Source organism: Schistocerca serialis, chromosome 4 (assembly GCF_023864345.2).
Source record: "Schistocerca serialis cubense isolate TAMUIC-IGC-003099 chromosome 4, iqSchSeri2.2, whole genome shotgun sequence".
Taxonomy (NCBI): Eukaryota; Metazoa; Arthropoda; class Insecta; order Orthoptera; family Acrididae; genus Schistocerca; species Schistocerca serialis.
This window is the reverse complement of record NC_064641.1, coordinates 348,758,223-348,781,398: the sequence shown is the minus strand read 5'-3', so window position 1 is coordinate 348,781,398 and position 23,176 is coordinate 348,758,223. Positions and strand designations below refer to the sequence as shown.

Sequence of the window (23,176 nt, the reverse complement as noted above, 5' to 3'; positions counted from 1 at the left end):
AGTGGCTGGTGCGCCTGACAATAAAAGGTGTGAGGTCGTCCAGGGGAGCACTAGGGATATTCTGCTGAATTTCGGGTGCTCCATAACACTGTTACCTAGCTTTTGTTGTTGTTGTGGTCTTCAGTCCTGAGACTGGTTTGATGCCGCTCTCCATGCTAATCTATCCTCTGCAAGCTCCTTCATCTCCCAGTACCTACTGCAACCTACATCCTTCTGAATCTGCTTAGTGTATTCATCTCTTGGTCTCTTTACCCTCCACGCTGCTTTCCAATACTAAATTGGTGAACCTTCGATGTCTCAGAAAATGTCCTACCAACCGATCCCTTCTTCTAGTCAAATTGTGCCACAAATTTCTCTTCTCCCCAATCCTATTCAATACCTCCTCATTAGTTACGTGATCTACCCACCTAAACTTCAACATTCTTCTGTAGCACCACGTTTCAAAAGCTTCTATTCTCTTCTTGTCCTAACTATTTATTGTCGACGTTTCACTTCCATACATGGCTACACTCCATACAAATACTTTCAGAAACAACTTCCTGACACTTAAATCTATACTCGATGTTAACAAATTTCTCTTCTTCAGAAACGCTTTCCTTGCCATTGCCAGTCTACATTTTATACCCTCCCTACTTCGACCATCATCAGTTATTTTGCTCCCCAAATAGCAAAACTCCTTTACTACTTTAAGTGTCTCATTTCCTAATCTAATTCCCTCAGCATCACCCGAATTAATTCGACTACATTCCATTATCCTCGTTTTGTTTTTGTTGATGTTCATCTTATATCCTCCCTTCAAGACACTATCCATTCCGTTCAACTGCTCTTCCAAGTCCTTTGCTGTCTCTGACAGAATTACAATGTCATCGGCGAACCTCAAAGTTTTTATTTCTTCTCAATGGATTTTAATTCCTACTCCGAATTTTTCCTTTGTTTACTTCACTGCTTGCTCAATATACAGATTGAATAACATCGGGGAGAGGCTACAACCCTGTCTCACTCCCTCCCAACCACTGCCATCTGGTTTCTGTACAAATTGTAAATAGCCTTTCGCTCCCTGTATTTTACCCCTGCCACCTTTAGAATTTGAAAGAGAGTATACCAGTCAACATTGACGAAAGCTTTCTCTAAGGCTACAAATGCTAGAAATGTAGGTTTGGTAATCTATTTTCTTAGATAAGTTGTAGGGTCAGTATTGCCTCACGTGTTCCAACGTTTCTACGGAATCCAAACTGAGCTTCACCGAGGTCGGCTTCTACCAGTTTTTCCATTCGTCTGTAAAGAATTCGCGTTAGTATTTTGCGGCTGTGACTTATTAAACTGATAGTTCGGTAATTTTCACATGTGTCAACACCTGCTTTCTTTGGGATTGGAATTATTATATTCTTCTTGAAGTCTGGAGGTATTTCGCCTGTCTCATACATCTTGCTCACCAGATGGTAGAGTTTTGTCAGGACTGGCTCTCCCAAGGCCGTCAGTAGTTCCAATGGAATGCTGTCTACTCCCGGGGCCTTGTTTCGACTCAGGTCTTTCAGTGCTCTGTCAAACTCTTCACGCAGTATCGTATCTCCCATTTCATCTTCATCTACATCTTCTTCCATTTCCATAATATTGTCCTCAAGTACATCGCCCTTGTATAGACCCTCTATATACTCCTTCCACCTTTCTGCTTTCCCTTCTTTGCTTAGAAATGGGTTTCCATCTGAGCTCTTGATATTCATACAAGTGGCTCTCTTTTCTCCAAAGGCCTCTTTAATTTTCCTGTAGGCGGTATCTATCTTACCCCTAGTGAGATAGGCCTCTACATCCTTACATTTGTCCTCTAGCTATCCCTGCTTAGCCATTTTGCACTTCCTGTCGATCTCAATTTTGAGACGTTTGTATTCCCTTTTGCCTGCTTCGTTTACTGCGTTTTTATATTTTCTCCTTTCATCAATTAAATTCAATATTTCTTCAGTTACCCAAGGATTTCTACTATCCCTCGTCTTTTTACCTACTTGATCCTCTGCTGCCTTTACTACTTCATCTCTCAGAGCTACCATTCTTCTTCTACTGTATTTCTTTCCCCCATTCCTGTCAATTGTTTCCTTATGCTCTCCCTGAAATTCTGTACAAACTCTGGTTTAGTCAGTTTATCCAGGTTCCATCTCCTTAAATTCCCACCTTTTTGCAGTTTCTTCAGTTTTAATCTACAGTTCATAACCAATAGATTGTGGTCAGAGTCCACATCTGCCCCTGGAAATGTCCTACAATTTAAAACTTGGTTACTAAATCTTTGTCTTATCATTATATAATCTATCAGATACCTTTTAGTATCTCCAGGATTCTTCCATGTATATAACCTTCTTTTATGATTCTTGAACCAAGTGTTAGCTATGATTAAGTTATGCTCTGTGCAAAATTCAATTCTTCCAGACGGCTTCCTCTTTCATTTCTTAGCCCCAATCCATATTCACCTACTATGTTTCCATCTCTCCCTTTTCCTACTGACGAATTCGAGTCACCCATGACTATTAAATTTTTGTCTGCCTTCACTACCTGAATAATTTCTTTTATCTCATCATACATTTCTTCAATTTCTTCGTCATCTGCAGAGCTAATTGGCATATAAATTTGTACTACTGTAGTAGGCATGGGCTTTGTGTTTATCTTGGCCACTATAATTCGTTCACTATGCTGTTTGTAGTAGCGTACCCGCACTCCTACTTTTTTATTCATTGTTAAACCTAATCCTGCATTACCCCTATTTGATTTTGTATTTATAACCCTGTATTCACCTGACCAGAAGTCTTGTTCCTCCTGCCACCAAACTTCACGAATTCCCACTATATCTAACTGTAACCTATCCATTTCCCTATTTAAATTTTCTAACCTACCTGCCCGATTAAGGGATCTGGCATTCCACGCTCCGATCCGTAGAACGCCGGTTTTCTTTCTCGTGATAACAACGTCCTCTTGAGTAGTCCCCGCCCGGACATCCGAATGGGGGACTATTTTACCTCCGGAATATTTTATCCAAGAGGACGCCATCATCATTTAACCATACAGTAAAGCTGCATGCCCTCGGGAAAAATTACGGCTGTAGTTTCCGCTTGCTTTCAGCCGTTCGCAGTACCACAACAGCAAGGCCGTTTTGGTTAGTATTACAAGGCAGATCAGTCAACCATCCAGACTGTTGGCCCTGCAACTACTGAAAAGGCTGCTGCCCATCTTCAGGAACCACACGTTTGTCTGGCCTCTCAACAGATACCCCTCCGTTGTGGTTGCACCTACGGTACGGCTATCTGTATCGTTGAGGCACCCAAGCCTCCTCACCAACGGCAAGGTCCGTGGTTCATGGGGGGAGGACCTAGCTTTTAGGGAAAGGTAATATGATGGAGTGAAAAAGCCGCCGTGAAATATTACAGTAGGAGCCGCAGGTTGGTTGTGGTAAGTGTAGCGACATATGGGTCACAATAGTATATACGTTTGGGGTTTGCGAGATGAGACTACCTGCGCTCAGCGGAAAAATGCATCACACTGTGGTACTGACTGTAGCAGGTAGGTAGATGTCACCACACAATGGTAAGTCGCTTGTTATGTGTGACATGACAAGGGGACATCTCTTAGCGGAACAAATGCGTCCAGGAGCGATGTAAATGTAGCTTAAGCATTCACTTGCTGCCAGAGTCCAGCAACACCACCACGACACGAGGGGCCACGACTGGGCACCACTAGCAGCTGTGGGTTCGAGACCAGGCAGCGCCTGTCACCCGCAATGTTAAGTTCCTCAGTATACTTGAAGCCACAGCCTGCCAACCTGCCGTCTGTGCCTGCTGCCACCAGCACTGGGTTCCTAGTGGAACTTAAGGCTGCAGTGTCAACCGATGTCTGACTGCTGCCAGTGAGCAAAAAATGGTTCAAATGGCTCTGAGCAATATGGGACTTAACAGCTGAGGTCACCAGTCCCTATAACGTAGAACTACTTAAACTCAACTAACCTAAGGAAATCACATACATCCGTGCCCGAAGCAGGGTTCGAACCTGCGACCGTAGCCGTCACGCGGTTCCAGACTGAAGCGTCTAGAATCGCTCGGCCACCCCGCCAGTGAGCAGCAATCCTCCATGGAAGACGTGAGCAGTGCCGAGGGCACCAGGGCCCCACGCTGCTGCGAAAATAGGACGCCGTTGACGCAAACGTAAAGAAGCTACCGGCCTTCCGTGGAGCTTCTGTTAGCATGACAGGGTGCCTATTCAGCATCAAGGATGGAAGCTGCTACCCTTATGTCAGCGTCGGCCAGGAAAACAGAGTGAGGTTTGTTGGCTTCGCTGAGTCGTGACACATCATGTATTGGAATTAAATAAAGAAATTTTTTGCTGTTAAGTGAGTGTTTCCAGTGAGCCGAGCAGCCTGTCACCACTACTCACACAGCCCCCCCCCCCCCCCCCCCGCCAAACCCCCTTAGCGCAGCAGCAATCTCCTAGCACGCTTCAACACAATGGATCATACAGGTTTGATGATTATCGATACAATTAAGTACCCAGGAACAGCAGTTGCGAACAACTTAGCCTGAAGCAATCACTTAGAAGGTGTTTGTCGTAGGGTAAACTGGGGACTACACTTGTTAGCAGAGCCCTTAGAAGCTGCGGCGGGTGCTCTCGGGAGTCTGGCCACAGTGCCTGCCTGCCTTATGGAGTAATGTTGGGCAGTGTGGGATCATTACCAAATAGCAGTGGCGCAGGACATTGGGAAAGTTCTAAGAAGGATAGCTCGTTTTTTGCTATCGAGAAGTAGGGGTGAGAGTGTCAGGGATACCGTAGATTTGGGGTGGCAATCATTAAAACAGAGGTGTCTTTCGTTGCAGAGAGATATTTTGGAGAAATTAAAACCACCAACTTTCTCCTCTGAATGTGAAATTATTTTGTTCACTCTCACTTACATAGGGAAAAGCAATCATCGTTGCACAAAAGGAGAAATCACAGCTCGCATGGAGGTATTTAGATGTTCATTTTATCTCGTGCAATTAGATGGTGGAATGATATAAAAATAGTGTGAAAGTGGCTCTGTGAACCTTCTGCCAAGCATTTGAATTTGAACTGTAAGGTAATGAAGTAGATGCAGGTGCAGACTTAGATCGTACTTAAGCAGAGACACAATTTGTCTAATATTTGCAGCATTATTCCTCAGTTGCTATTTGAATTACGTTTGTCATATAGATAAGGACAAATCTGTTTTCTGCCATTTATTTTGGTGTGAACCTAAACAAACTGGGCCAGAGGCCTTGCCACTGTTATAACATTAGTTCCCGTCAGCTCACCGAAGCTAAGTGCTGCCGGGTTTGACCAAGACTTGAATGGGTGACCGTACATGTCTGCCGAGCGCTGTTGGCTAGTGGCGTGCACTAAGCCAAAGTGAGGTCAATGCAGTCACGAAAACTGATAACGGCCGGGAGGACAGTGTGCTGGCCATATGCCCCTCAATATCCGCCTATCGGCTGAAGATGACACTGCCGTCGGTCGGTACTGTTGGGTCTTCCGAGCTCGGACGGAGCTGTTCATACTGTGCATCATCAGTAGTCTCCAATTTCCAATCTTTTCGTGTTTAGATTGCTTCTTCCTATGCACTAAATGCAGACAGTGCAGGTCTCTAATTAATAATACGAAGGTCATACAGCAGTGGTGCTGTGCTGCTGACAAGATGACTCTTGTGTATGCTACTACTTATACATGTTTGACGATGCTGGCGCTGATTTTGTGTTTAGCATTTGACGATAACACTATGGCTCTAGCATACTGGAACATGTTTTTATAAAACACATCTGAAGATGGTCATTGTAGACCGAAACCGGTAGTCTGATGACATAAAAAATTTGTGACCGTAGATGTGAAGTAAAGGAACTTTATTCTTATACATATCACTACATGTAGCTATTCCTGTTGGAACATGACCTCGTTCACCAGTTGTAAAGTCAATCCTTGAGCAAGTGAGGGAGTTATGTGCAGCGTGCAACAGGAAAAGTTGTGTGTACTGGAGTGTTTCAGTATGATCTACTGCCAATTAAAGACCTGCACAGTGTATGTCTAGCCCCTACAGAAGAATCAATGGGCATACAAAAAATAGAGAAATGAAGATCACTAATGATTCCTAGTATGAGTAGGATAAGAAAAATTAACATTCAGTGGGAAAAGATTTCTTGTCTAAATGATGATGGAAGCACGATTATGACATTAGATAAAATTAGGACCAAAAGGTGTTTATGCTTGACGTACAACAGTATAAGAAACAGTGCACATGTTAATTTGATTTTCAAAAAAAAGATTTTTGATCTACCCTGTGTGGTCACTAAACCACCTTAAAGATTCATTTCTTAGCTATGGATGTGATAAATTTCTACGTGTTTTTGAGGCTTTTTGAGGCTACTGCTGCGACCAGCAGCAGAGGCAACACTAACCCTGATGTTGGTATCGGCGATCTGCAGCTTGTCGTCGTCGACGCCGCGCAGACAGTCGACCAAGGCGGGGTGGGGCAGCGAGGGGCAGCCCAGGGAGGCGGCCACCTGCCGCGCGCTCGCCACCGCCTCACCCTTCGGCACCACCGCCCAGGCCGACAGGGCAGAGCCGCTCTCCATGATGACGCGGTTGAAGAGACCTGAGTCAGTGAGGCACAGTTGTCGTAGCCTAATCATGCATGATCTACAAAACTATCTCTTAAAGCGTCAGAAAAATACAGTGCTGGCCACTAAACTTGCAATACCGTGCATTGTGCATGCACTGAGATCACAAAAGTCAAGGGGTACCTCCTTATATCACCTCGGGCAATCTTTTGCTCAGCGTAGTGCAGTAACTCGATGTGCCACGGACTCAACAAGCCGCTGGAAGTCTACTGCAGAAATATAGAGGCATGCTGCCTCAATATCCATTCATAATCGCGAAAGTGTTGCCCGTCGCAAGATTTTGTTCGCGAATTGACCTCTCGGTTATGTCCCATAAATACACTACTGGCCATTAAAATTGCTAAACCAAGAAGAAATGCAGATGATAAACGGGAATTCATTGGACAGATATATTATACAAGAACTGACATGTGATTACATTTTCACGCAATTTGGGTGCATAGATCCTGAGAAATCAGTACCGAGAGCAACCACCTCTGGTCGTAATAACGGCCTTCATACGCCTGGGCATTGAGTCAAACAGAACTTGGATGGCGTGTACAGGCACAGCTGCCCATGCAGCTTCAACACGGTACCAGACTTCATCAAGAGTAGTGTCTGACGCATTGTGACGAGCCAGTTGCTCGGCCACTATAGACCAGACGTTTTCTGTTGGTGAGAGATGTGGAGAACGTGCTGGTCAGGGCAGCAGTCGAACATTTTCTGTATCCAGAAAGGCCTGTACAGGACGTGCAACATGCGGTCGTGCATTATCCTGCTGAAATGTAGGGTTTCGCTGGGATCGACTGAAGGGTAGAGCCACGGATCGTAACACATCTGAAATGTAACGTCCACTGTTCAAAGTGCCGTCAATGCGAACAAGAGGTGACCGAGACGTGTAACCAGTGGCACCCCATACCATGACGACGGGTGATACGCCAGTATAGCGATGACGGATACACGCTTCCAATGTGCGTTCACCGCGATGTCACCAAACACGGATGCGACCATCATGATGCCGTAAACAGAACCTGGATTCATCCGAAAAAAATGACGTTTTGCGATTCGTGCACGCAAGTTCGTCGTTGAGTACACCATCGCAGGCGCTCCTGTCTGTGATGCAGCGTTAAGGGTAACTGCAGCCACGGTCTCCGAGACGATAGTCCATGCTGCTGCAAACGTCGTCGAACTGTTCCTGCAGGTGGTTGTTGTCTTGCAAACGTCCCCCTCTGTTGACTCAGGGATCGAGAAGTGGTTGCACGATCCGTTACAGCCATGAGGATAAGATGCCTGTCATCTCGACTGCTACTCATACGAGGCCGTTGTGATCCAGCACGGCGTTCCGTATTACCCTCCTGAACCCACCGATTCCAGTCTGCTAACAATCATTGGATCTCGACCAACGTGAGCAGCATTGTCGCAATACGATAAACCGCAATCGCGATAGGCTACAATCCCACTTTTATCAAAGTCGGAAACGGTACGCATTTCTCCTTCTTACACGAGACATGACAAGAACATTTCACCAGGCAACGCCGGTCAACTGCTGTTTGTGTATGAGAAATCGGTTGGAAATTTTCCTCATGTCAACACGTTGAAGGTGTCGCCACCGGCGCCAAACTTGTGTGAATGCTCTGAAAAGCTAATCATTTGCATATCACAGCATTCTTTTTCTGTGAGTTAGATTTCGCGTCTGTAGCACGTCATCTTCGTGGTGTAGCAATTTTAATAGGCAGTAGTGTATTCAATATCATTCATATCGGGTGATCCGGGCGGCCATATCATTCATTCGAATCGTCCAGAATTTTCTTCGAGCAATTGTGAACAGTTGTGGCCCAGTGACGTGTATGGGAACATGAAGTTCGTGAATGGTTGCAGATGATTTCCAAGTAGCCAAACACAGCTATTTCCAGACAATCATCGATTCAGTTGGACCAGAGCACGCAGCCCATTCCACGCAGACACAGCCCACGCCTTAATGGAACCACCAGCGGCTTGCACAGGGCATTCTGGACGATTTGGGTCCATGGCTTTGTATGGCCTGTTCCACACTCGAACCCTACCACAGCTCTTACCGGCTGAAAGCTAGACTCTTATGATCAGACCACGGTTTTCAGTCGTCTGGGATCTAACTGCTATGTCCAAAAGCCCAGGAGAGACGCTGCAGGCAATTTCGTGCTGTTAGGAAATATCCTCTGTGGGTTGTCTGCTGCCATAGCCCATTGACGCCAAATTTCGCTGCACTGTCCTAACGGATACATTCGCCGTATCGCCCACACTGATTTCTGTATTTATTTCACGCAGTGTTGTTCGCCTATTAGCACCTCTGCTGTCAGTAGTCAAGTGAAGGCTGTCGGTGACTGCGGTGTCCGTGGTGAGAGGCAATGCCTGAAATTTGGCTTTCTCAGCAGACTCTTGACACTGAGTATCTCGAAATACTGAATTACCTCACAATTTTCGAAATGAAATGCCGCATGCGTCTATCTTCAATTACCATTCTGCATTCAAAGTCTATTAGTTAACGTTCTGCGGCCATAATCACGTCGGCGGACACCTTTGCAGATGAATCTCCTGAGAACTGACAGTTCTGCAAATGTACTACCCTTTTGTAGCTTGCGTACGCGAATTACCGCTCTCTTTATATGGGCATATCGTTGCCCCATGACTTTTGTCATCTTACTGTATGACACACGACAAACTGGCACGAAATATATTACATGCTTGGATATGCAAATGTTTAACATGTCAGCGCAACGGCACAAGTTGGACAGGAGTAACAGCATCAACATTCTGTATATAATGAAATGTTACGCAGCAGATTTATTATTCTCAAATCGTATTTCAAGTCTGTTACAAGATTGTGCCGGTGCAGTCTGCTTTCAGCGGCAGTTGTGTGCGGATCACTGCTGGGTGCAGCGACCGTCTCGCGCGCCTGCGGTGAGTCTGACCACTTGTTGCAGCTTCCCCCTGTAGTGTGTGCGTATTCAAGAATATCTGAAGCTGCGAGTATGTGTCAGTTCAATACAACAGACACTTTGAAGTTCAGCCTCGATCGGAACTTTGTCAAACCGAGGTTGAATCTTTTCTTAAGGACTGTGTGAATGTAGATTGTGATGATTTAGTTGGTATCTCTTTCACGATCGTGAGTATTGTTGTGTATGTGAAACTGATTAATGCCGATCTCTGTGATAAAATTGTCGAATTTAGTGGAGGAAGCTTTAAATTTAAGCGCCACGCGGGATTAGCCGAGCGGTCTTGGGCGCTGCAGTCATGGACTGAGCGGCTGTACCCGGCGGAGGTTCGAGTCCTCCCTCGGGCATGGGTGTGTGTGTTTGTCCTTAGGATAATTTACGTTAAGTAGTGTGTAAGCTTAGGGACTGATGACCTTAGCAGTTAAGTCCCATAAGATTTCACACAAATTTGAACATTTGAACATTAAATTTAAGCATTCTGACGGAAACATTAGTGACGTTAGTGTTACCCACGCAGGTTTCCGCATAAGAACAGTATGGATTTTTGAATTACCATTCGGAGTTCTGGGAGAGAAAATAAACGCAGTAGTCTCGGCTTACGGGAAAGTGCTCAGTAATATTCCAGAAAAATGGTCGAACTCACATAAGTTTCCGATGCTGAACTGTATCAAATGCTTCAAATGGCTCTGAGCACTATGGGACTCAACATCTGAGGTAATCAGTCTCCTAGAATTTAGAACTACTTAAACCAAACAAACCTAAGGATATCACACACATCCATGCCCGAGGCAGGATTCAAACTTGCGACTGCAGCGGTCGCGCGGTTCCAGACTGAAGCGCCTAGAACCACTCGGCCACATCGGCCGGCTGAACTGTATCAGACAACTTAAAGTGGAACTGCTGTAACATATCCCATCGTATATTAATGTTTGTGCCTACCGAGCTATCGTCAGGTATGAAGGGCAGCACAGAACGTGCGCAGGGTGTGGCTCGACGGGGCACGTACGGACCTAACGGCGCATGGCCCAGCTGCCAGCCGGCGAAGCTATTACGGCGATGCCCCCTATGCCCATAACTTACGTAGCGATTGTCACTGGACTCCCACCCAGTTCCCCCTTCCGGTCACTCCTCAAACTGATAACATTACCGGTACCAGTACCCCAATGGAAATTGCAGAGGGCATTCCTGCCGCACAGCAACCGATCGAAAATTTCAAGGAACCCCTGAACGATCCACTTCCCAAAGGTTTTCCGAAATCGGATGCACCATCTGCTGAACCTGACGAGGATGTTGCAGCAGAAAATTCTACAAGCTCACCGACATTCCGCTCCCCCGTAAAAAATAAGGAACGGAGGACTGCACATCAAGGTGCTGAGCAAATTTTTCCACTATTGCGCGAAAAGGTCAACAAGTAGTCCGGAAATTAAATGATAGTTATGAGGAAGGTTCTAATCGTAGTAAGCCTGAACCTGTTCACACACCAGCCACCTGGAAGCAAAACAAGACAAAAGTGCCGCTTCCTATTCGGATACCTCAGCAATCCACTGTGAAAGGTATGTGCTACGTTCTGATCAGTGTAGCTCCAGAAAATAGGCGGTAGTTGCCAAGCGCCAACCGCAAGGTGGAATGAGTATAATATCTTTGAGTAGGAGGATCTTTGATGGTTAAGAGAGCCAGGCACGTACAGCAAAAAAAAAAAAAAAAAAAAAAAAAACAGGAAGTAGACGCGTGCAGACAGGTTTAAGGGAAGAGTCGCAGCAGCTAGGTGCCCAGAAGAAGCAGACGTGTGGTGACAGCGTTAAGGTAGGTCGCTGCCCCTGACCAAACTTTAGCATGGAAATGAGAGAAGATATATAATCATTTCAAATTGGTTTTTGTTAGATAATGTTCAGAGTTAGGATTTGTACGTGCAAGGTTTGACGCAGTAAGCGTTTTGTAAAATTTTTTGTAAGAGTGATTTGTGCTACAAAAGTGTTTGAAATGGTAGGTTTTGTGTATGACTTAAAAATTTAACAATATGTATATTGAGATCAACATTGTGTTTAAATGTAACAGCCTGAATCATAATCCACATCCTTTGCTTGTATTGAATATGAAAATGAGTAGTAAACTAAAGTTACTCACCAATGAAAGAATGCAAAGCTAGTTGCGTAATATTGCGTTTGCTGCTACACCAATGTTTCAGCCGTGCACTACATCGCTAGTTGCGTAAAATTGAGTTTGCTGCTACGCTTGTGAATATTTATTTTTTTGCCCTGCTTCTGCTTATACTGATTTTATGTGTCTATTCTAAATATTTTAACTTTTGTGTACAAAATGTCACCTTGTGAATTACGACCATTTTGAGATTTTGTCCGCCATATTGTCTTCCTCAAGATGTCCAAAATAAGTCGACAGGGTGATAAAGTACAATTACGCAGTTCCTTAAAATCGCGTAAGCAACAACAACCGGACAATGCCCTAGTTTTCTCAGCTAACTCTCCTACTTCACAAAGTGATCAGGAATTTGACAACAATGCTGCGGCAAGTAATGACGCCACAGAGCCACAAAATTCCGCATCGGTTCCTTTTTTGCCACCAGATTCTTAGAACGCAGTAAGACACTTGGAAACAGTTTCCCAAGACTCGTTCATGATAATTCAACCTTCACAAAGCCATGTGGTTGATTCCGACAACCAATTTCTCTCGCAATATTCTTCCACAGACAGAGAAATTGTTTCATTTGAGAATTCTCAAACAGTTGTTAGCAACCCTCCCCAGCAATATGAGTTGCAACACCCAGATCCTGAGGTGACATCCCCAGCTATAGCTGAAGATAAATTAGATTGTTTTCTTCGACTACTGAGTGAACGTGACGCAAAGCGTGATGAACAATTTGCGCAATATTGTGCAGACAATGCTAAACGTGATGAACAATTCGCTAAACGTGATGCAATTTTCTCATTACCGTGCAGAGAATGCTAAGCGTGATGAACAGAACGCAAAACGTGACGAATACCTCACCGGTAGCATTCAGAAATTAACACAAACTATCGACACATTTAATGAAATAACTAACAATAAATTACAGGATATCATTGAAACGCATAAGAGCGACGTTACTGACCTTAGGGACAGAATCAATACAGTACTTCCACCAGAATCTATTGAAAAGTTGCAACAAACTTCCGCTGCTCATTCTGAGCACATACAGGCTTTAGAATCATGTACCGAATCCCTGACATCTGACGTCACTCAACTTAAAACAAAGATCAGTGAACAGGGTGAGCAATTCTACTCACAATTAGAAAACATAACGGAAAGAATAGCCGCTTTGGAAACTAATGCAGGAAATGCATTAGATCATACAACCCCAGTTCCGTTTTCAGAGACAACTGAATACCAAGCTCTGGCTAAATTTAAGATTAAACAAATTACTATTAATGAACAACAAAAACGAGAATTCAATTCATACTAAAGTTTCCGATATTCAGCAACAATTACAGGACGACAGTGCGCCTCATAATTTTGTCCCAGAACAGCAGGAAAATCCGTTTTCATACCAGCAACAACGGCCCCAATTCTTATCTTCACAGGCTCCATTTGCACGAGATTACCCTGAACAAAGTAGTACCTTCCCAGACAATTTTCCTTTGCCCCATGATGCTCCTTCTTTTCCACGCCAAGTCAATATAGATTACAAACACTTCCTGTCAATCAAGAAATTTAAGACGTTCCGGAATAACCCGAATGAATTATACCCTCTTGATTGGATTCAGCAATTTACATTCGCTTTTTCTCCAAATTGGCCAGTGGCACATCAATTAGAACTTGTCTGCAGTTTCTTGGAGGGCGAACCTGCAACACGAATGAGGTACATTGCACGGAAATGTTAGTCTTTCCAGGCATTCCAACAACAATTTCTTCATGCTTACTGGAATCCCACTTCACGGCGTGCTGTGAAAGATCAGTTGCCAAATATGCCACCCTTTTATAATTCTCAGTTTGGCACTTTGACACAATATTTTGATCACATGGTTCAACAGAATCAACATTTAACTGAACCTTACAGCCCTTCCGGTCTCATTCAGCTTTGTATTTCAAAATTACCTAGATCATTGAGAGTTCCATCGCTAACAGGGACTCGCACAGAAAACTTCCACACTTTTCGTGATGTTTTACAGCTTCTTGAACTGGATGAAACACAGAACCGCTACGATCTAGTCAACACTCTTTCCCGGAATCACAAAACAATAGAGACAACCGTTTCCGTAATAACGACAGTCAGTTTCCGAATAATAGACCTCAATATGGAAATGCAGGACGCTTTCTTCCACAACCCCAGTATCAGCAGAATGTTGTGAATGCCTACCCATCCAGGAATCAAAATTATCATCCCCTTCCATCAATGTCGTTCTGCAATGGTCAATATGGCAATACACCACAAAATAATCGGCGGTACAGCAACAACCAGAGAAACAGGGAGAATCAGCGGAATAATTCTAACACTTCTTTTGTACAAAGAGACCAAATGTCGCACCAGAACCGCCATCAGCCATACGGAACCAGTGATTACTACCAACGATGACAAACCTTTGATCGCCAACCCACCAACCCACTCATCAGTACAGACAACAGAATTTTTTAAATCGTAATGATAATTATCCAAGTCACAACCAGAGACAAAACACTGCTAGCCAACAGAATTACGGCAATGACAGACGAGTACCATATCATCAACCAGATTCCCAGTCCCACCCCAGACATGATTTCAATAATTCATCAGGTAGAACAGTACAGTTAGTATAAGTTTGTCCACCAAATCCACGAAACAATGGAGATCATCAGCGTCAAACAGAATACCAACAATAGCAACTGACTGCACTGCCTACCGCGTGCTCGATGCAGCGCGAGCGGTGCCATGATCCTTCTGAAAATTTTACATCACACTTTATCCGTTGTGACGACATACGAGAGGACATTCTTCTGGAAAAAATCGAACTACAACCAACTGTTCATCATCCCCTCATTAATATTTCGATAGGCACACACAAATTCTCCTCAGTCCTTGATTCGGGTTCTCCCATTTCTGTTATTAGTGAAGCCGCTTTCCAAAAATGCGCCACTGTTTCTACCATTTCAACACTTCCGGTTTCTCATACTAAGGTCAGTGGTGCTGTTCCTGGCAAAAGTATAGATATTAAACAGCAATGTTATCTCCAGTTTCAAGTCGATACGTATTTTTTTTATGCTACATTCTTAATAGTTCCGCTTCTCACTACAGACGTCATTTTGGGGATCGATTTTTTTTGAACAAATATAAAGCAATTTTAGATTTTTAAGATCATTCGATTCGTCTCTGTGATGATGGAGTTTGCTTCTTTTTGGACTTTCACAAACCTTTGTCGCAAGCAGAACAAGAACTTAACAAAATTAATTTCATTCAGTCTTAGCTCCCGTCGGACGTAACGCTGACGTCATTTTTTGTTCCTTCCCCAACATTGACAATGACGACACGACACAAGACAGTGGTAACATTATTCAGGATAAAATCAAAGTAGTTGATTGAGCTTCAGTTCAAGAAAAGGAAGATTTACATACCATTTTAACTGAGTTTTCCCATGTTTTTGACGCGGCTCCAGGCACAATTAAAGATTTTTTATATGAATTTCAAGTAAAACCCCATACCCCTTTTGCTGTTACACCTTATCCAATAGCGCTAGTTCACCGTGACAAAGTCAAACACGAAATCCAATCTATGGTAGCTCACAATATTATTGAAACTGCTACCAGTCCATACAATTCCCCAATACATGTTGTGCCTAAACGGGATGGTTCAACTCGTCTTGTTTTGGATTCAGGATAGATCAATACGATCATCATAGGCCACTAACTTTGGATGAAATCTTACAACAGTTTCACAGCGTATCTATTTTTTCCTCCTTAGATCTTCGGTCCAGTTTTTACCAAATAGAATTACAGCCCAATTGCCGCAAATACACAGCTTTTCTCTGTTTTGGTCAGTGCTACCAATTTTGCAGACTCCCCTTTGGATTAACAATCTCATCTGCAGCCTTTATCCGTGGACTAAATACTGTGTTGCCACATCATTTGAAAGACAGGATTACCACTTACGTGGACGACATTCTCATTGCCGTTTCTTCCTGGCAACAGCATAATGAAATATGCTTCTTCACTCGTTTTCTAGCTTCTGTGTTACAGTAAATTTAGAAAAGTCTCATTTTGGACAAGCCAAAATCAAATTTTTAGGTCATCTTATTTCATCATCCGGAATTCAACCAGACCCTGATAAGCTAAAAGGAATCCATGACATCCAAGTTCCTCGCACTAAAAAGCAACTTTGCAGTTTTCTTGGAATGATAAACTTTTTTCGCAGGTTTATTACCAGCAAGGCTTTAGATACGCCACCTTTATGTAAATTAACAGGAAAAAATTCTCCCTGGATTTGGGATAATACTGCTCAAAAGGAATTTGAGACACTAAAACAGTCTCTTATAGATGTACCCCTGTTATCTCACCCCGATCTTACTACTGATTTTTGCATTTCAACGGACTCCTCAAACACAGTCCTTGGAGGTCATCTCTTTCAAGAGCTCATTGAATGTGAAACTAAGGTACAAAAAAACATCACATTTGCTAGTCAAGTGTTATCTTCTTCAGAAAGAAACTATTCCATCAGCGAATTGGAAGCTCTGGCTGTTGTATGGGCATTTTCCAAATTTAGACCTTTTCTTTTTGGTAGACACACCACAGTATACACAGAACATAGAGCACTAGAATTTTTGATGTCAGCTAAACTAATTCATGGTCGTTTAGCGAGATGGGCTCTCTTGTTACAAGAATTCTCCTTTTCCATTGTGTATGTACGAGGACCTCAAAATGTTGTTGCTGACGCTTTGTCATGCACTTTAGACACCGACAATACTGATCCAGCCAACACCTTTTGCCATAACAACTCCAGTTTACTATATATGCGCCAGGTCGCATTTGAAAACTTGGTTTTCGATGTCCTGCACAACATTGCTTCAGAACACGATAAGGATTCCATCTGGAAAGATGTGAAACAACAATGGCGCGATGTTAATAACACCACTCTGCGACAGTATTACTTAATACATAACAATATTCTGTTCCGCCGTATCAAACCTGATACAACAATTTAGCTGGTTTGTATCCCAGAAGACCTAATTAACGAACTCATTTGGTATATTCACCTTAGCTATGCGCATTATGGACCGCGCAAATGTTTTCAGTTGCTCAAACAAACATCTTACTTTTTCAACATGGAAAAACGTATTCGCGAAGTCCTCTCAAGATGCAGATTTTGTCAAAAAGTAAAACCACCCACTGTATCCTTTGACTGCTCAAACATTCCCCATCATCCCGTTATGTCTTCGTCAGCTAGCGGCCGCTGATTTATTTGGCCCTATTCCCACAACAAAGAGAGGTTACACCTATGTTTTTGTCTGCATGGAATTAACTTCAAAATTCGTCACTTTCACCCCATTACGTCGAGCTACGGCCTCCACTGTTTCACGTGCTTTTACTAAACATTTTCTGAAAGAAGTGGGTCACGTAGCATCAGTAATCTCCGACAATGGGCCACAGTTCCATTCGCGCACTTGGCGACGTACTCTTCAGACTCACAAAATTTCCTCCAGTTATATCTCCAGATACCATGCTTCATCGAATCCCTCAGGAGGTTAATGATGGAATTGGGTAAATTATTTAAGATCTTTTGTCATGCAAAACACAATGAATGGGACAATTACCCTCACATGTTTCAAGATCTAATAAATTCATTACCAAATAATTCCACACAGTTGTATCCACATCTTGTGTTAAAAATCAACACCCACCTGACAAGATGAAAGATATCATACGTTTCCCGAAGACTCGCTGCCTATGGCTTCACGAGATTATTCAAATTGCATTACATAATATTAAGCGAGATGCTGAGCAACGGCTGCACCAAATGAAGTCACCAAAGAGGAATATTTCTTTTCAAGTAGGAGACAAAGTTCTGGTCCGCTCCCACAGGCTATCCCATGAAGCCCACAATTTATGTCAAAACTTTTTTCTGGTATATAATAGTCCATATCGAGTAGCCCGTATAGCACATCCTAATGCACTTGAAATCCAAGCATTAAGTACAAAAAAATCACGTGGTGTACATCATATCACAAACTGCAAACATTTCATTGAACAGACCGTAGCATTATCGTTGGTAACGTTTAGGGTTCATTACTTCGGTTTATTACAGTAAATCACAGCCACGTATGTCCAGCTATTTTATTTATATTATTTCTCTCTGTCTGCGGCATGGTTTGCGGACGTGTAGCGCCTCTGCGGCAGTACCTTGGAACCCTCATAAGGGCCTGGTTTGGCACAAATTCCTGTCACAACTGGCGGTAGGCCACAATGGAAACAACGCTCACGCTGGCGGGTCAGACCCTGTTCACGTCGTTAGGCCTCAGTCACGCGCATTTCTTTTCCAGCGTGCAAACATTCAGAATATTTTCCCGTGTAAAAGCTCAAAATAACACCACCTGTATTCTGTTCTGGCATTAGATAAAGACATGGGTTCGGAGACATCATTTTCTGGAGACAGCTTAATAGTGTGACCTGCTTTCTTTCCGGAGCGTTATGGGTTTCTTACTTATTGTAATAACCTGGGATTATTTCAGTACATTGTTGATGAACTACATTATTGTTTTCTGTGAAATTCTTTTCATACTGGCATTTGAAGTTGACATTATACAGTTGAAAAATTCGGTCATCAAATTGATGATTAGGGTTTTCGTGCTAAAGGATGTAATATGAGTATTGAAAATGTGTATAAGAAGATGAGAATAAGGATTTTGATGCTTTTAAGATATTTGAAGGAAGGGTGTGTTCATGGGAGTTTTTAAGATGATATTTGAAACTTATCAGCAGAATGAGATATTGTTAGATTTAAGTTCCTTTTTTGAGACTTCGGAATCTTGGACACTACAACTGATGATTAGCAAATACTGTGTGCTGAAGTTACGACCATAGCAAAATGAAGTGTGAGCGATGTTCTACATTTTTCCAGAAATGTTGATGGTGATTTTCTGACCAATTTCATAATTAACTTTAATACTATTTAATAATTAATTTTCTGTGCAGTTTTTAAGAAGAAGTATCAACTATTTAACAATGTACCAAGTAACTTTCGTTTCTGACAATTTCCTTTTATAATAAGCAAATACTTTTCTCTGAAAACTTAACATTTTGTCTCCGAGTATATACTGTTTATTAATTTCCAACTATTTTTTAGATGCCATTAATGAAATAATATGATGACTTGGGATCACTAGAGTCCAATTGGGATTGTTTTCGGGCTCATTGTTGAGGATTCACTCAGGACTTACTTCATGACATACTACAAGCATTCTTTAATCATTTTTGTCTTATACATACAGCACCACAAGTATCAAACTTCTTACCTGTGCTATCTTCTATGTTGCCTTTTTTCTCTTTTCGTGTGTTTTTAAAGTAAAAGATATAATAAACTGGTAGTATTTTATTGTTTATCACTTGTGCTATGCTTTTCTTTATGTGCCTCTACACTTTTATTTTCTGGTAGTGTTACCTATATCAGGATTTAGATAATGTTATGGTCTATGCTTTCAGTTAAAAGTTTTGTTTTGTGTTGGCGTGGTATTTTTGCTTTATTATCTGAAGTTGACATACTACTTTTTGTTACAGTTACTTCCAGACTTTCTATGAATGCTTATTATTTTTTGTTTATGCTAGACTGCTTATGGATCTTTTAAGCAATGTTTGTGCCTTTGTACTTTGTGACGCTAATTATGTTGCCACTATACATATATTGTTCTATTTATGCACACTTTTGATTTGTGACACTATTATTTTCCGAGACATGAACAGGACCTCTCCTTGGCCGAGCTCAGCGTTTTGTCCATTCCTAATGCCTGTTCCTTAAGTGGGATAGTATTTTAATTCTACATTAAAATAACATTATGGTGTTTTGTTTCCATGACAATTATGTTTTTGGTGTACCATAACTACCATTATTTTCAACTACAGCGATTACTATCCTCTTTATTGTCTTTGACTATCATTTATTTAACTAACTTTGTTTACTCTTTTTCTCACAAATAATTTCCATTATTGACATTATTTCAACACCTGACAACAGATTATCCTTGTGGTCTACATAAAAAACCTGGTGGGGTAGAGGGTTGGTTATTCTTTAACTGACACACCATGTGGCGTTGGTGTCCTATATCCTTGAGCTCTGTAGAATTCATTCTTCCTTTGTGATTTCTCAGTCTGCTTTTCTTTCTGTTCTAAATATTTTTCTTATTTTTCTAAGATATCTGTGTGACTGTCCTCTGATAGGCAAACAATTTTTTTAATAACTGTACTGAAAAGAAATAAGATTTGTACTGTGAAGTTAAAATACTTACTCAGATTTTAACAAAACTCTTATTTAAGCAGGTTGTATAAAATTTGTTACAGCATTGCCTGTCAATACTTAATGTAAAGTTAACTCTAAAATGACGAGTGTGATTGTGCAGGTTATTGTAACCATTAATATTATATATACATGACTATGAATCACTTCTAAATAGAGTATTTATGACGATTTCAATACAGTGTTTTTACTAAGCATGTGAAGTTCTAAAAGGACTACTGTGATTGTGCAGGTTATTGTGATCATTAACATTATCATAAGATTTATACTGTGAAGTTATTCAGATTTTATCAAAACTCTTATTTAAGAAGGTTTTATAAAATTTGTTACCTCATTACCTGTCAATACTTAATGTAAAGTTAACACTAAAATGATTACTGCGATTGTGCAGGTTATTGTAATCATTAACATTATATATATGTCTATGAATCACTTGTAAATAGAGTCTTTATGACGATTTCAATACAGGATTGTTATTGAGTATATGAAGTTCTAAAATGACTACTCTGATTGTACAGGTTATTGTAATCATTAATATTCACTTGTAAATAAAGTCTTAATGATAATTTCGAAACAGCATTGTTACTGACCATATGAGGTTCTATTCACCTTAAATACATACAAACATTTATGTTGTAACAAATGTCCACTGAATAGTGTTATTATTGTGGTAAACTACCTTTAGTAGGAAGTTTTCTTGTACATAGATTCCATAAAACTAATTACTATTATTGCTACAGAGTACGTGACGTTATTGTTACCATCAAGATATATAAAAATTCTGCAACAAATGTCCACTTAATACAGTTATTATATATTATTTTTCATATTAATTTCTTGCACAGTGATAATATCAATGTAACTAAGATTACGTTTCTGTCACTATGACAAACGATTTTGTAAATGTTTTTAACTTAACATCAGACTAAGCTGTCGCCTGACAGGACATATGTTCTGCATCTGTGAGAATCTCATGATTGTGTTTAAGAGTCAGAGTGGACTACCACCTAACATAATGAGTAGCCTGAGTCCTTAATATGAATGAAACTCAGACTGAACTGTCACCTGACATAATAACTGGTCTGAGTCTATCAGAAGATAACGAAAGTCAGTTGAGCCACCTTCTCACGTAAAATATGTCCTATAACAAATTGACTATCATGACTTGAAGGGTACGTCAGTGTGAGCTACCACCTGACATAATATGTGTTCTATGACTGATAGAATATCATTATTATAACTGAATGTCAGTGTGTGTTGTCACCTGACTTGACATATACTTTACAATCGATACCATCATGGCTCAGTGTGTCCCATCACCTGATGCCCATTCTTCTTCAGTCTTATTGTACTACTGATCACTACTGAAGTCAGTGTGTCCTATCACCTAATGTGACATCTATTGTACAGTCGACATTATTTGTGGCTAAGTGTGTTTCATCACCTGAGGCCCCATATTTTACTATGTTTTACAACTAGAATCTGTGTAAACTGTCACCTGAACTGACGTGGGTTGTACAATCGACACTATTTGTGGCTCAGTGTGTTTCTTCACCTGAGGCCCCACATTTTACTGCAGTTTACAATTAGACTCAATGTAAACTGTCACCTAACGTGACATGTCTTCTTCATTTACTATTGTCAATGAAACTTGCCATGTACACTAGGTTTAGTACAAGATAATGATTGTAACTGAAAGTCAATATTTGCTGTCACCTGATGTGACACATAATTTATATTTAATGCTGCTATTACTTAAAGTATCTCATTACATTATTTCACTTTCATTAAGAGTTTGTCTATGAGACATTTATGCACATTTGCTGTTAACTTCTAGTAGATATTTAACTATTTTATTTATTTTCAATCACATTCTCCATTTCTGTTTGATAAAGTTGATGTTATTTGAGGTATTTTACCCCACATTACTATGCTTGTATATAGAGTCTTTATGTCTTTTAAACTATTTTGTACCTTTTAATACTATCTGGTACAATTCTTTTTAGAAATTTAAGTATATTCTGCAATTTACCCCACACTCTACATTTTTGTATTATAACTTTTGATTTTATTTGAGACAATCCCAAATCTAAATACCTTATCGATTTTACCTCACAATGCTTTCCTCTGTTTTGTAATTTTGATGGTATTTGATACACTTCTCTTAATAACATAATGTGTGATGTCTTTGCCCTAAATTTATATGTTTCTGTTTTGTACATTTTGATGTTCTTTGATTCACTGCAATTTGACAATCTAATGATATTATGCATTTTACTTCACATGCTATGTCTCTATTAGTGAATTTTATTGCTGTGTAATACTCTTTTAATTAGAATACTGTGTATGATTTGTATTGTATCTTACATTGTATCTTTTTACGAATTTCGTGGGGAAATTTATGCTAACTGCACAGATCCACTCACAAAATTCTGGTCCAGTGGACCAGGGGGTAAGGTATGTGCTACGTTCTGATCAGGGTAGGTCCAGAAAATAGGCGGTAGTTGCCAACTACAAGGTGGAACGAGTATAATATGTTTGAGTAGGAGGATCTTTGATGGTTAAGAGAGCCAGGCACGTGCAGTAAAAAAAAAATAAAGGAAAACAGGGAGTCGCAGCTAGGTGCCCAGACTAAGCAGACGTGTGGTGACAGTGTTAAGATAGGTCGCTGCCCCTGATCAAACTTTAGCATGTAAATGAGAGAAGGTATATAATTATTTCAAATTGGTTTTTGTTAGATAATGTTCAGAGTTAGGATTTGTATGTCCAAGGTTAGATACAGTAAGCATTTTGAAAATTTTTTTGTAAAAGTGATTCATGCTACGAAAATGTTTGAAATGGTAGGTTTTGTGTATGACTTAAAATTTTAACAATATGTATATTGAGATCAACATTGTGTTTAAATGTAACAGCCTGAATCATAATCCACATCCTTTGCTTGTATTGAATATGAAAATGAGTAGTAAACTAAAGTTACACAACAATGAAAGAACCAGGTAAATATCAGGGCCAAAAGTTATTTTTCAGTACCATTTTAATGCCATGGCACAAACGGCATTATTCTCTTAAACTTGATTGCTGAGTCAAATACATGTTGAATTTCTAGC

General features: G+C 41.1%; 1 protein-coding gene across 1 annotated transcript in view; it reads right to left on the bottom strand.

Annotated features, from left to right (window-relative positions):
* Positions 1–6,037: 6,037 nt before the first annotated feature.
* The window catches only part of LOC126474452 (juvenile hormone esterase-like), a 72,880-nt gene continuing 55,741 nt past the window's right edge, over positions 6,038–23,176 (bottom strand). The window contains exons 6-7 of the mRNA XM_050101924.1: positions 6,432–6,628; positions 6,038–6,067 (exon numbers count right to left, since the gene is read on the bottom strand). Coding sequence (XP_049957881.1) covers positions 6,038–6,067; positions 6,432–6,628 — 227 coding nt within the window. The remainder of the gene's footprint in view (positions 6,068–6,431; positions 6,629–23,176) is intronic.